At 52.2% G+C, this 12,614-nt stretch overlaps 1 protein-coding gene across 1 annotated transcript in view; it reads left to right on the top strand.

The window, feature by feature from the left end:
• arhgap35a (Rho GTPase activating protein 35a) overlaps positions 1 to 12,576 on the top strand; it is a gene marked incomplete at its 3' end in the record, with an annotated part of 131,166 nt that extends 118,590 nt beyond the window's left edge. Inside the window, exons 4-6 of the mRNA XM_084311644.1 lie at positions 9,737 to 9,814; positions 12,274 to 12,405; positions 12,557 to 12,576. Coding sequence (XP_084167770.1) covers positions 9,737 to 9,814; positions 12,274 to 12,405; positions 12,557 to 12,576 — 230 coding nt within the window. The remainder of the gene's footprint in view (positions 1 to 9,736; positions 9,815 to 12,273; positions 12,406 to 12,556) is intronic.
• Between the last annotated feature and the right edge of the window lie 38 nt (positions 12,577 to 12,614).

The raw sequence follows: 12,614 nt of genomic DNA, 5'->3' as shown, positions 1-12,614 counted from the left end.
AGAGACTTTGCTTCCTAGATTAGGCACTATAGTTCGATTGCGTTCACACACCAACAGCAAAACGCACCGTGCTCCACTTTGAAACGGACCGAGTCCCAACTTTTCAAGAGGATCATGGTTCGGTTGTTTGCTCCTCACAATAGTTAGGTTTGTGTTCACTTCACACCTCTCCAAACGAAATGGACTATTGATTTAAAGGGACCATGGTTCACACACCAAACAGGGTAGGTGTGAACGCGCCCTTAGTTTCGTCCAGGCTTTATATTGCAGACAAACGGTAGTCGACGTCGGTGAGGAGGGGGTTGTTTGGGTTTTGGTACAGAGTTATATCTTTTCTTTTATATACATTTATTTATTAGTCGTCAAAGGTACAGTGGAATACAATACACATTGAATGGCACGTTTTATATTTTCGCCCAGCCCCCCCTCCCTCCAGGGTTCCAGGGTAAAATTTTCATTCAATCAATCACCGTGCAGATTGATTGATTGAATGAAAATTGTATTAACAGATTGCAGAATGGGTACAATACAGTACAGCTCAATACCCACAATTGTTAAGGTGATGCGGACCGGAGAAAGACTTTCGTCTTGTTTACATCAGGGTCCCCCATTTTCTATTAATTTAATTGTAACTTGCTCCGTGCAATCCATTCTTTGTGGATCTAGCCCTAAGTGGGATCTGTTGGTGGAGTAGGGGGGGAGGTAAACGTTGACTAAACTGCTTCGGATGACGAGTTTAAGCTGCTTATTTTCTCTACCTCAGTGGAACAGGTGCAGAAAGTGGCAGCAGGGCAGAAAATTATTTTATACGGAAAGGAGGAGGCTTAGATGGAGAAACGGGACACACCCCAGATCACCAAATGGTGTCTTATGTCCTCTTTTTCTTCCTTTCCTCTCTCACTCTGACTTTCCTTCTCATCCTTCTCTTCTCTTCTTCCACCAGCTGCTCCCTCTCTGCTGCTGATTCTTGGCCCCCCGTCTCCTCTCCTCCCTGCTGTTATTGCTGCATTTCTCCTCGTCCTCCACGTATCCTCTACCCTGCTCTTTCCTCGCTCTCTCCCCCTCCGGTCAATCTGCCCCTTCTGTGTGTATCGTCTCTCCCCCCGATCCCACTACCTCTCAAGTCCTCTACCTCTATCTCTCCAGTACGCTCTCCCTCTACCTCTCCAATCATCTACCTCTCTATCTTCCCAGTCCTCTCTCCCTCTACCTCTCCAGACCTCTACCCCTCCATCTCTCCAGTCCTCTACCCCACCATTTCTCCACTCCTCTCTCCCTCTATCTCTCCAGTCCTTTCTCCCCAGCCTCTACCTCTCCAGTTATCTACCCCTCTACCTCTCCACTCCTCTCTCCCTCTACCTCTCCAGTCCTCTACCCCTCCAGTCATCTCTCTCTACCTCTCCAGACCTCTATCTCTCCAGTCGTCTCTCCCTCTATCTCTCCAGTCATCTCTCCCTCTATCTCTCCAGTCCTCTACCCCTCTACCTCTCCAATTCTCTATCTCTCCAATTCTCTACCTCTCCAATTATCTACCACCCCTATCTGCCTTTCCACCGCCCCACCTCCTCTCCCTCTATCTCTCCATTGCTCCACCACTACCACCCCTATCTCTGCCTTTCCACAACTCCCCCCTCACCCCCACCCCCCCTCCCTCTATCTCTCCCTCCATCCCCATGTTCGTGGTGTCTGGCTAGAAAAGCTTTTGTGGATAATTGATCGACAGAAGGAGGGGATCGATGGTCGACGCCTGGGCTGAGAGCTCTCATTTCCTCCCTGCCTCTCTCTCTCTCGCTTGCTCGCTCTCTCTCTCTTGCCATCTCTCTCTCTCTCCCTCTCTCTCTCTATCTCTCTCTCTCCCTCTCTCTCTCTTGCTCTCTTTCTGCCACTCCCTATATCTTTTTTCTCTCTCTTTTGCTTTCTCTCTCTTTCTCTCGTCTTTCTGCCACTCCCAATTTCATCTCTCTCTCTCTCTCTCTCTCTCTCTCTCTCTCTCTCTCTCTCTCTCTCGCGCTCTCTCTCGCTCTCGCTCTCTCTCTGGATTTTCCTACCAGGTTGACAACAGTGGGAATGAAAGAGAGGAAAGATAAAACCAAATAAAAAGCTGCACCTCGCTCCACTCATCCCTTTATCTCTCCCTCCTTCTCTCTCTCCTCTCTCTCTCCTCTTTCACACTCTCACTCTTCTTTCACCCTATCTCTCCTCCACCTCCTCTCTCCTCTTTCACCCTCTCTCACTCCTCTCTCTCTTCTCTCACACTCTCTCACTCCTCTTTCACCCTCTCTCTCCTCCACCTCCTCTCTCACCCTCTCTCACTCCTCTCACTCTTCTCTCTCCTCTCTTTCACCCTTTCTCTCTCCTTCACCTTCTCTCTCTCCTCTATTTCACCCTCTCTCTCCTTCACCTTCTTTCTCTCCTTCACACTCTTCACTCTTCTTTCACCCTATCTCTCCTCCACCTCCTCTCTCCTCTTTCACCCTCTCACTCCTCTCTCTCTTCTCTCACACTCTCTCACTCCTCTTTCACCCTCTCTCTCCTCCACCTCCTCTCTCACCCTCTCACTCCTCTCACTCTTCTCTCTCCTCTCTTTCACCCTTTCTCTCTCCTTCACCTTCTCTCTCTCCTCTATTTCACCCTCTCTCTCCTTCGCCTTCTTTCTCTCCTTCACCTTCTTTCTCTTTCACCTTCTCTCTCTCCTCTCTTTCACCCTCTCTCCTTCATCTTCTTTCTCTCCTTCACCTTCTCTCTCTCCTCTCTTTCACCCTCTCTCTCTCCCTCCTTCACCTTCTCTCTCCTTCTCTCTCCTCTTTCACCCTCTCTCTCCTCTTTCACCCTCTCTCTCCTTCACCTTCTTTCTCTCCTTCGCCTTCTCTCTCCTTCACCTTCTTTCTCTCCTTCGCCTTCTCTCTCCTTCACCTTCTTTCCCTCCTTCACCTTCTCTCTCCTTCACCTTCTCTCTCCTCTTTCACCTTCTCTCTCCTCTTTCACCCTCTCTCTCCTTCACCCTCTCTCTCCTTCACCTTCTTTCTCTCCTTCGCTTTCTCTCTCCTTCACCTTCTTTCTCTCCTTCGCCTTCTCTCTCCTTCACCTTCTCTCTCCTTCACCTTCTCCCTCCTTCACCTTCTTTCTCTCCTTCGCCTTCTCTCTCCTTCACCTTCTCCCTCCTTCACCTTCTCTCTCCTCTTTCATCCTCTCTCTCCTTCACCCTCTCTCTCCTTCACCTTCTTTCTCTCCTTCACCTTCTCTCTCCTTCACCTTCTCTCTCCTTCACCTTCTCTCTCTCCTTCACCTTCTCTCTCCTTCACCTTCTCTCCTCCTTCACCTTCTCTCCTCCTTCACCTTCTCCCTCCTTCACCTTCTCTCTCCTTCACCTTCTCTCTCTCCTTCACCTTCTCTCTCCTTCACCTTCTCTCTCCTTCACCTTCTCTCTCCTTCACCTTCTCTCTCCTTCACCTTCTCTCTCCTTCACCTTCTCCCTCCTTCACCTTCTCTCTCCTTCACCTTCTCCCTCCTTCACCTTCTCTCTCTCCTTCACCTTCTCTCTCTCCTTCACCTTCTCTCTCCTTCACCTTCTCCCTCCTTCACCTTCTCTCTCCTTCACCTTCTCCCTCCTTCACCTTCTCTCTCCTTCACCTTCTCTCTCTCCTTCACCTTCTCTCTCTCCTTCACCTTCTCTCTCCTTCACCTTCTCTCTCTCCTTCACCCTCTCTCTCCTTCACCTTTCTCTCCTTCACCTTCTCTCTCCTTCACCTTCTCTCTCCTTCACCTTCTCTCTCCTTCACCTTCTCTCTCCTTCACCTTCTCTCTCCTTCACCTTCTCTCTCCTTCACCTTCTCTCTCCTTCACCTTCTCTCTCCTTCACCTTCTCTCTCTCCTTCACCTTCTCTCTCCTTCACCTTCTCTCTCCTTCACCCTCTCTCTCCTTCACCTTCTCTCTCCTTCACCTTCTCCCTCCTTCACCTTCTCTCTCCTTCACCTTCTCTCTCCTTCACCTTCTCTCTCCTTCACCTTCTCCCTCCTTCACCTTCTCTCTCCTTCACCTTCTCCCTCCTTCACCTTCTCTCTCCTTCACCTTCTCTCTCTCCTTCACCTTCTCTCTCTCCTTCACCTTCTCTCTCCTTCACCTTCTCTCTCTCCTTCACCTTCTCTCCCTCCTTCACCTTCTCCCTCCTTCACCTTCTCTCTCCTTCACCTTCTCCCTCCTTCACCTTCTCTCTCCTTCACCCTCTCTCTCTCCTTCACCTTCTCTCTCCTTCACCTTCTCTCTCCTTCACCTTCTCTCTCCTTCACCTTCTCTCTCCTTCACCTTCTCCCTCCTTCACCTTCTCTCTCCTTCACCTTCTCTCTCCTTCACCTTCTCTCTCCTTCACCTTCTCTCTCCTTCACCTTCTCTCTCCTTCACCTTCTCTCTCTTTCACCTTCTCTCTCCTTCACCTTCTCTCTCCTTCACCTTCTCTCTCCTTCACCTTCTCTCTCTCCTTCACCTTCTCCCTCCTTCACCTTCTCTCCTCCTTCACCTTCTCCCTCCTTCACCTTCTCTCCTCCTTCACCTTCTCCCTCCTTCACCTTCTCTCTCCTTCACCTTCTCTCTCTCCTTCACCCTCTCTCTCCTTCACCTTCTCTCTCCTTCACCTTCTCCCTCCTTCACCTTCTCTCTCTCCTTCACCTTCTCCCTCTTTCACCTTCTCTCTCCTTCACCTTCTCTCTCCTTCACCTTCTCCCTCCTTCACCTTCTCTCTCTCCTTCACCTTCTCCCTCCTTCACCTTCTCTCTCCTTCACCTTCTCTCTCCTTCACCTTCTCTCTCCTTCACCTTCTCTCTCCTTCACCTTCTCTCTCTTTCACCTTCTCTCCTTCACCTTCTCTCTCTTTCACCCTCTCTCTCTCCTTCACCTTCTCTCTCCTTCACCTTCTCTCTCTTTCACCCTCTCTCTCTCCTTCACCTTCTTTCTCTCCTTCACCCTCTCTCTCCTTCACCTTCTCTCTCCTTCACCTTCTCCCTCCTTCACCTTCTCTCTCCTTCACCTTCTCTCTCTCCTTCACCTTCTCTCTCCTTCACCTTCTCTCTCCTTCACCTTCTCTCTTCTTTCACCTTCTCTCTCCTTCGCCTTCTCTCTCCTTCACCTTCTCCCTCCTTCACCTTCTCTCTCCTTCGCCTTCTCTCTCTCCTTCACCTTCTCTCTCCTTCACCTTCTTTCTCTCCTTCGCCTTCTCTCTCCTTCACCTTCTTTCTCTCCTTCACCTTCTCCCTCCTTCACCTTCTCTCTCTCCTTCACCTTCTCTCCCTCCTTCACCTTCTCTCTCCTTCACCTTCTCTCTCTCCTTCACCTTCTCTCTCCTTCACCTTCTTTCTCTCCTTCACCCTCTCCCTCCTTCACCTTCTCTCCTCTTTCACCCTCTCTCTCTCTTTCACCTTCTCTCTCCTTCACCTTCTCCCTCCTTCACCTTCTCTCCTCTTTCACCCTCTCTCTCTCTTTCACCTTCTCCCTCCTTCACCTTCTCTCCTCTTTCACCTTCTTTCTCTCCTTCACCTTCTCTCTCTCCTTCACCTTCTCCCTCCTTCGCCTTCTCTCTCCTTCACCTTCTCTCTCCTTCACCTTCTCTCTCCTTCGCCTTCTCTCTCCTTCACCTTCTCTCTCCTTCACCTTCTCTCTCCTTCACCTTCTCTCTCCTTCGCCTTCTCTCTCCTTCACCTTCTCTCTCCTTCACCTTCTCTCTCCTTCACCTTCTCTCTCCTTCACCTTCTCTCTCCTTCACCTTCTCCCTCCTTCACCCTCTCTCTCCTTCACCTTCTCCCTCCTTCACCTTCTCTCTCCTTCACCTTCTCTCCTCTTTCACCCTCTCTCTCCTTCACCTTCTTTCTCTCCTTCACCTTCTCTCTCCTTCTCTCTCTCTCCTTCACCTTCTTTCTCTCCTTCACCTTCTCTCCTCTTTCACCTTCTCTCTCTCCTTCACCTTCTCTCTCTCCTTCACCTTCTTTCTCTCCTTCACCTTCTCTCTCCTTCTCTCTCTCTCCTTCACCTTCTTTCTCTCCTTCACCTTCTCTCCTCTTTCACCTTCTCTCTCTCCTTCACCTTCTCTCTCCTTCACCTTCTCTCTCTCCTTCACCTTCTCTCTCCTTCACCTTCTCTCTCTCCTTCACCTTCTCTCTCCTTCACCTTCTTTCTCTCCTTCGCCTTCTCTCTCCTTCACCTTCTCCCTCTTTCACCTTCTCTCTCCTTCACCCTCTCTCTCCTTCACCTTCTCTCTCTTCACCCTCTCTCTCCTTCACCTTCTCTCCTCTTTCACCCTCTCTCTCTCCTTCACCTTCTCTCCTCTTTCACCCTCTCTCCTTCACCTTCTCTCTCTCCTTCACCTTCTCTCCTCTTTCACCCTCTCTCTCCTTCACCTTCTCTCTCCTTCACCTTCTCTCCTCTTTCACCCTCTCTCTCCTTCACCTTCTTTCTCTCCTTCACCTTCTTTCTCTCCTTCACCTTCTCTCTCTCCTTCACCTTCTCCCTCCTTCGCCTTCTCTCTCCTTCACCTTCTTTCTCTCCTTCACCCTCTCTCTCCTTCACCTTCTTTCTCTCCTTCACCCTCTCTCTCCTTCACCTTCTCTCTCTCCTTCACCCTCTCTCTCCTTCACCTTCTTTCTCTCCTTCACCCTCTCTCTCCTTCACCCTCTCTCTCCTTCACCTTCTCTCTCTCCTTCACCCTCTCTCTCCTTCACCTTCTTTCTCTCCTTCACCCTCTCTCTCCTTCACCTTCTCTCTCTCCTTCACCCTCTCTCTCCTTCACCTTCTTTCTCTCCTTCACCCTCTCTCTCCTTCACCTTCTTTCTCTCCTTCACCCTCTCTCTCCTTCACCTTCTCTCTCTCCTTCACCCTCTCTCTCCTTCACCTTCTTTCTCTCCTTCACCCTCTCTCTCCTTCACCTTCTCTCCCTCCTTCACCTTCTCTCTCCTTCACCTTCTTTCTCTCCTTCACCTTCTCTCTCCTTCACCTTCTCTCTCTCCTTCACCTTCTCTCTCCTTCACCTTCTCTCTCTCCTTCTCCTTCTCTCTCCTTCACCTTCTCCCTCCTTCACCTTCTCTCTCCTTCACCTTCTCTCTCCTTCACCTTCTCTCTCCTTCACCTTCTCTCTCCTTCACCTTCTCTCTCCTTCACCTTCTCTCTCCTTCACCTTCTCTCTCCTTCACCTTCTCTCTCTCCTTCACCTTCTCCCTCCTTCACCTTCTCTCTCCTTCACCTTCTCTCTCTCCTTCACCTTCTTTCTCTCCTTCACCTTCTTTCTCTCCTTCACCTTCTCTCTCCTTCACCTTCTCTCTCTCCTTCACCTTCTTTCTCTCCTTCACCTTCTCCCTCCTTCACCTTCTTTCTCTCCTTCACCTTCTCTCTCCTTCACCTTCTTTCTCTCCTTCACCTTCTCTCTCTCCTTCACCTTCTTTCTCTCCTTCACCTTCTCTCTCCTTCACCTTCTTTCTCTCCTTCACCTTCTCTCCCTCCTTCACCTTCTCCCTCCTTCACCTTCTCTCTCCTTCACCTTCTCTCTCTCCTTCACCTTCTCTCTCCTTCACCTTCTCTCTCTCCTTCACCTTCTCTCTCCTTCACCTTCTCTCTCCTTCACCTTCTCTCTCTCCTTCACCTTCTCTCTCCTTCACCTTCTTTCTCTCCTTCACCTTCTCTCTCCTTCACCTTCTCTCTCCTTCTTTCTCTCTCCTTCACCTTCTCTCCTCTTTCACCTTCTCTCTCCTTCACCTTCTTTCTCTCCTTCACCTTCTCTCTCCTTCACCTTCTTTCTCTCCTTCACCTTCTCTCCCTCCTTCACCTTCTCCCTCCTTCACCTTCTCTCTCCTTCACCTTCTCTCTCTCCTTCACCTTCTCTCTCCTTCACCTTCTCTCTCTCCTTCACCTTCTCTCTCCTTCACCTTCTCTCTCCTTCACCTTCTCTCTCTCCTTCACCTTCTCTCTCTCCTTCACCTTCTTTCTCTCCTTCACCTTCTCTCTCCTTCACCTTCTCTCTCCTTCACCTTCTCCCTCCTTCACCTTCTCCCTCCTTCACCTTCTCTCTCTTTCACCCTCTCTCTCTCCTTCGCCTTCTCTCTCCTTCACCTTCTTTCTCTCCTTCACCTTATTTCTCTCCTTCACCTTCTCTCTCCTTCACCTTCTTTCTCTCCTTCGCCTTCTCTCTCCTTCACCTTCTTTCTCTCCTTCACCTTATTTCTCTCCTTCACCTTCTCTCTCCTTCACCTTCTTTCTCTCCTTCACCTTATTTCTCTCCTTCACCTTCTCTCTCCTTCACCTTCTTTCTCTCCTTCACCTTATTTCTCTCCTTCACCTTCTCTCTCCTTCACCTTCTTTCTCTCCTTCACCTTATTTCTCTCCTTCGCCTTCTCTCTCCTTCACCTTCTCCCTCCTTCGCCTTCTCTCTCCTCTTTCACCCTCTCTCTCCTCTTTCACCTTCTCTCTCCTTCACCTTCTCCCTCCTTCGCCTTCTCTCTCCTCTTTCACCCTCTCTCTCCTCTTTCACCTTCTCTCTCCTTCACCTTCTCCCTCCTTCGCCTTCTCTCTCCTCTTTCACCCTCTCTCTCCTTCACCTTCTTTCTCTCCTTCACCTTCTCTCCTCTTTCACCTTCTCTCCTCTTTCACCCTCTCTCTCCTTCACCTTCTTTCTCTCCTTCACCTTCTCTCCTCTTTCACCCTCTCTCCTCTTTCACCCTCTCTCTCCTTCACCTTCTCTCTCCTTCACCCTCTCTCTCCTTCACCTTCTTTCTCTCCTTCACCTTCTCTCCTCTTTCACCCTCTCTCCTCTTTCACCCTCTCTCTCCTTCACCTTCTTTCTCTCCTTCACCTTCTCTCCTCTTTCACCCTCTCTCCTCTTTCACCCTCTCTCTCCTTCACCTTCTCTCTCCTTCACCCTCTCTCTCCTTCACCTTCTTTCTCTCCTTCACCTTCTCTCCTCTTTCACCCTCTCTCCTCTTTCACCCTCTCTCTCCTTCACCTTCTTTCTCTCCTTCACCTTCTCTCCTCTTTCACCCTCTCTCCTCCTTCGCCTTCTCTCTCCTTCGCCTTCTCTCCCCTTCACCTTCTCCCTCCTTCGCCTTCTCTCTCCTCTTTCATCCTCTCTCTCTCACTCCCTCGCTCTCTCCATCCAACAAGCCTGTTTTCTCCCTGACTGGATTAAAACCGAGTTAGATGGACAAGTAGATGATAAGAGAGAGGAAAAGCATTTGGTGGGAGGAGGAGGAGGAGGAGGAGGAGGAGGAGGAGGAGGAGGAGGGGGGGGGGGGATAAACAAACAGGATCCACACAGTCCATCACGCCGCGTTTAATGGACGCGGAGGCTGGGGGCTACGGTGTGGCCTTAGCGGGGGACACAATTCACCCGTGGGGCTCTTAGCGCGCCTGCAGGAGTGCTTTACGAGTTTAATAAACAGTGCTAATGATAATCGGCATGGTGATGGCGGCGGGGAGGGCGGGAGGGGGCGGGGGGAGGGAGGGAGGGGGCGGGGGAGGGAGGCGGGAGGCGGGAGGCATAGGGAGAGACTCACGGCTGCTTCCCCCGGCGCCCTCTGAGGCCACACACCTGTGTTATTCATCATCACACGCATCCCGCCGCCTGCAGGTGGCGACGCTCTCTCTCTCTCTCGCCAGTCAGTCAGTCATCAGGACATCTGTTATTGATGCTCGACCGCCGCCGATACCTGTTGGCTTAACAATTTGTCGCTAATTATTCTCTCTCTCTCTCTCTCTCTCTCTCAGGCTTGACGACGGAGGGCATCTACCGGGTCAGCGGTAACAAGGCTGAGATGGAGAGCATGCAGAGGCAGTTTGACCAAGGTGAGACGCACGCACGCACACACGCACACACACACACGCACACACACACACACACGCCCGCTACACTCCGATACGCGGATGCTCCTCCTATAATATAGGCTACTCCATTACAGCAGTCGATACACATTTAGGCCGGGTGGCGCGGCGCTGACAGTGTGGGCTTCCATGCCAGCAGAGCATGAAGCGCCAGCCAGGACCACAGAGGTGCTTGCTGTATGTATGTCTCTCTCTCTCTCTCTCTCTCTCTCTCTCTCTCTCTCTCTCTCTCTCTCTCTGGCTGCTGCTGCTGCTGTGTAGCATCAGCCTGGATCCTGTTAATTAACCGGGGAGCATCTGGACGCATTGATCCCACGCGGGGAATTGGCCTTCAGTTCCTGCGAAACCATCGGAGAGAGAGAGAGAGAGAGCGGCCCCCTCAATCTACCGGCTCTCCGCTCTGTGTGTGTGTGTGTGTGTGTGTTGTGGGTGAGTGCGAGTGGAAGTGTGCCCAATGTGTGTGCCCATGCGTGTGCAGTGCAGTGCAGGGCTGGTGTGGGCAGTTAATTACCTCCCAGATTGGTTTGGTTAATGAAGCATCGGCACCGGGCAGAGGGTACACCGGTATGTGTGTGTGGCGCGTGCACGTCCGTGTGTGTGTGTGTGTGTGTCCGTGGTTGAGGGGGCTGGTGAACGCCGACTCAGGTAATCGGAGGTGAAATCCTGTGTCGGATCAATCGGAACCCGAGTCCAATCGGACGACGCAATCATCCAGCTGGAGTTCTGTCGGTCTGTGGCTGGCTGCTCTTCTTCTTCATCATCAGTCCCCCCCCGGGGCTTCTGGGGATCTTCATCATCATCACAGGAGGAGGAGGAAGGAGCCTCTGAAGGAACTCTCTGAAGGCTCACAGACTCTCAGCCTCACATCTTCACACACGTCCTCCTCTCCTCTCCTCTCGGTGTCTCACGGACGCTCTGTTACACCACCTCTGTGAAGGGAAAGTCATTCGAAAAATTTACTTTTTCTCTTTTTTTTTAATTAAGTCTCTGTCTCGCACACACAATCACACACTTTCCCTCTCTCTCTATCTTCCCTCTCCCCTCCCCCCTCTCTCTTCCCCCTCTCTCTCTCTTCCCCCCTCTCTCTCTTCCCTCCCCTCTCTCTTCCCCCCTATTTCTCTCTTCCCTCCTCTCTCTCTCTTCCCTCCCCCCTCTCTCTCTCCCCCATCTCTATCACCCTCTCTCTCGCTCTTTTTCACTCTGTCTCTCTCCTCCCCCCCTCTCTGTCTCCCTCCCCCCTCTCTCTGTCTTCCTCCCCCCCTCTCTCTCTCCCCCCTCACCCTCTCCCCCCTCTATCTCTCTCCCTCTCCCCCCTCTCTCTCCTTTTCCCACCCCCTCTCTCTCTCACCCCCCTTTCTCTCTCCCCCCTCTCCCTCCCCTCTATCTCTCTCCCTCCCCCCTCTATCTCTCTCCCTCTCCCCTCTCTCTCTCCCTTTCCCACCCCCCTCGCTCTCTCCCCCTCACTCTCTCCCCCTCTCCCCCCTCTATCTCTCTCCCTCTCCCCTCTCTCTCTCTCTCTCTCTCTCCCTTTCCCACTCCCCTCGCTCTCTCTCCCACCCCCCTCTCTCTCTCCCTCTCTCTCTCCCCTCTCTCCCCTCCCCCCTCTCTCTGCCCCTCACTCTCCCCCCTATATCTCTCTCTCCCCTCTCTCTCTCCCCTCTCTTTCCCACCCCCCTCTCTCTCTCTCACCCCCTTTCTCTCTCCCCCCTCTCCCTCTCCCTCCCCTCTCTCTCCCCCCTCTATCTCTCTCCCTCTCCCCTCTCTCTCTCTCTCTCTCTCTCTCTCTCCCACCCCCCTCTCTCTCCCCCCTCTATCTCTCTCCCTCTCCCCTCTCTCTCTCTCCCTTTCCCACCCCCCTCGCTCTCTCTCCCTCTCCTTCTCCCCCCTATATATCCCCCCCCCCGCTCTCTCTGCAGCAGTAATATTAATATAGTAACAGCACAGTGTCTGTAAGTAAGCCGTCTCATGGGGGCTGAACTCTACTATCTAAGAAACTCCATAATTGGCTGCAGCTCATCTTTTTTAAACTTAATTAACACAATGCAGGGATGTTACGTTATAGAAGATGTCATTGTTTTTTTGGTGGGCGGTCACTCAGCTCTGTGTAAAAGTGTGTATTGCGTATGAGTGTGTGTGTATATATGTGATGTGAGCACACAAGCATGTGTGTTTGAGTACACTTATACTTCAGTATACTGTGTGTGTGTGTGTGTGTGTGTGTGTGTGTGTGTGTGTGTGTGTGCGCGCACACAAACGTGTATGTGAATGTGTGTGAGGGGAATAGTAGTGTATGTATTTTATGATGCCTTAGTCTGGCCTCTGCATTTAAATGTTGATTCTTACTCTCTCTCCCTCTCCCTCGCTCTCTCTCCCCCCCCTCTCTCTCTCCCCCCCCCCCCCCCCCCCCTCCCTCCCCCTGTCAGACCACCACCTGGACCTGGTGGAGAAGGACTTCACCATCAACACGGTGGCCGGAGCCATGAAGGCCTTCTTCTCTGAGCTGCCGGAGCCTCTGGTGCCCTACAGCATGCAGGGGGAGCTGGTGGAGGCCTTCAGTGAGTCAGGGAGGGGGGGGGGGGGGAGCTGGTGGAGGCCTTCAGTGAGTCACCTGGGGGGGGGGGGGAGCTGGTGGAGGCTTTCAGTGAGTCTCCTGGGGGGGGGGGGGGAGCTGGTGGAGGCCTACAGTGAGTCCTGGGGGGGGGGGAGCTGGTGGAGGCCTTCAGTGAGTCACCTGGGGGGGGGGGGGGGGGAGCTGGTGGAGGCT

This window comes from Notolepis coatsorum (genome assembly GCF_963971535.1).
Source record: "Notolepis coatsorum genome assembly, chromosome: 1".
NCBI classification, from domain to species: domain Eukaryota; kingdom Metazoa; phylum Chordata; class Actinopteri; order Aulopiformes; family Paralepididae; genus Notolepis; species Notolepis coatsorum.
Note: the sequence above shows the minus strand (reverse complement) of the source record. Positions and strands in the feature narration are given on the sequence as shown.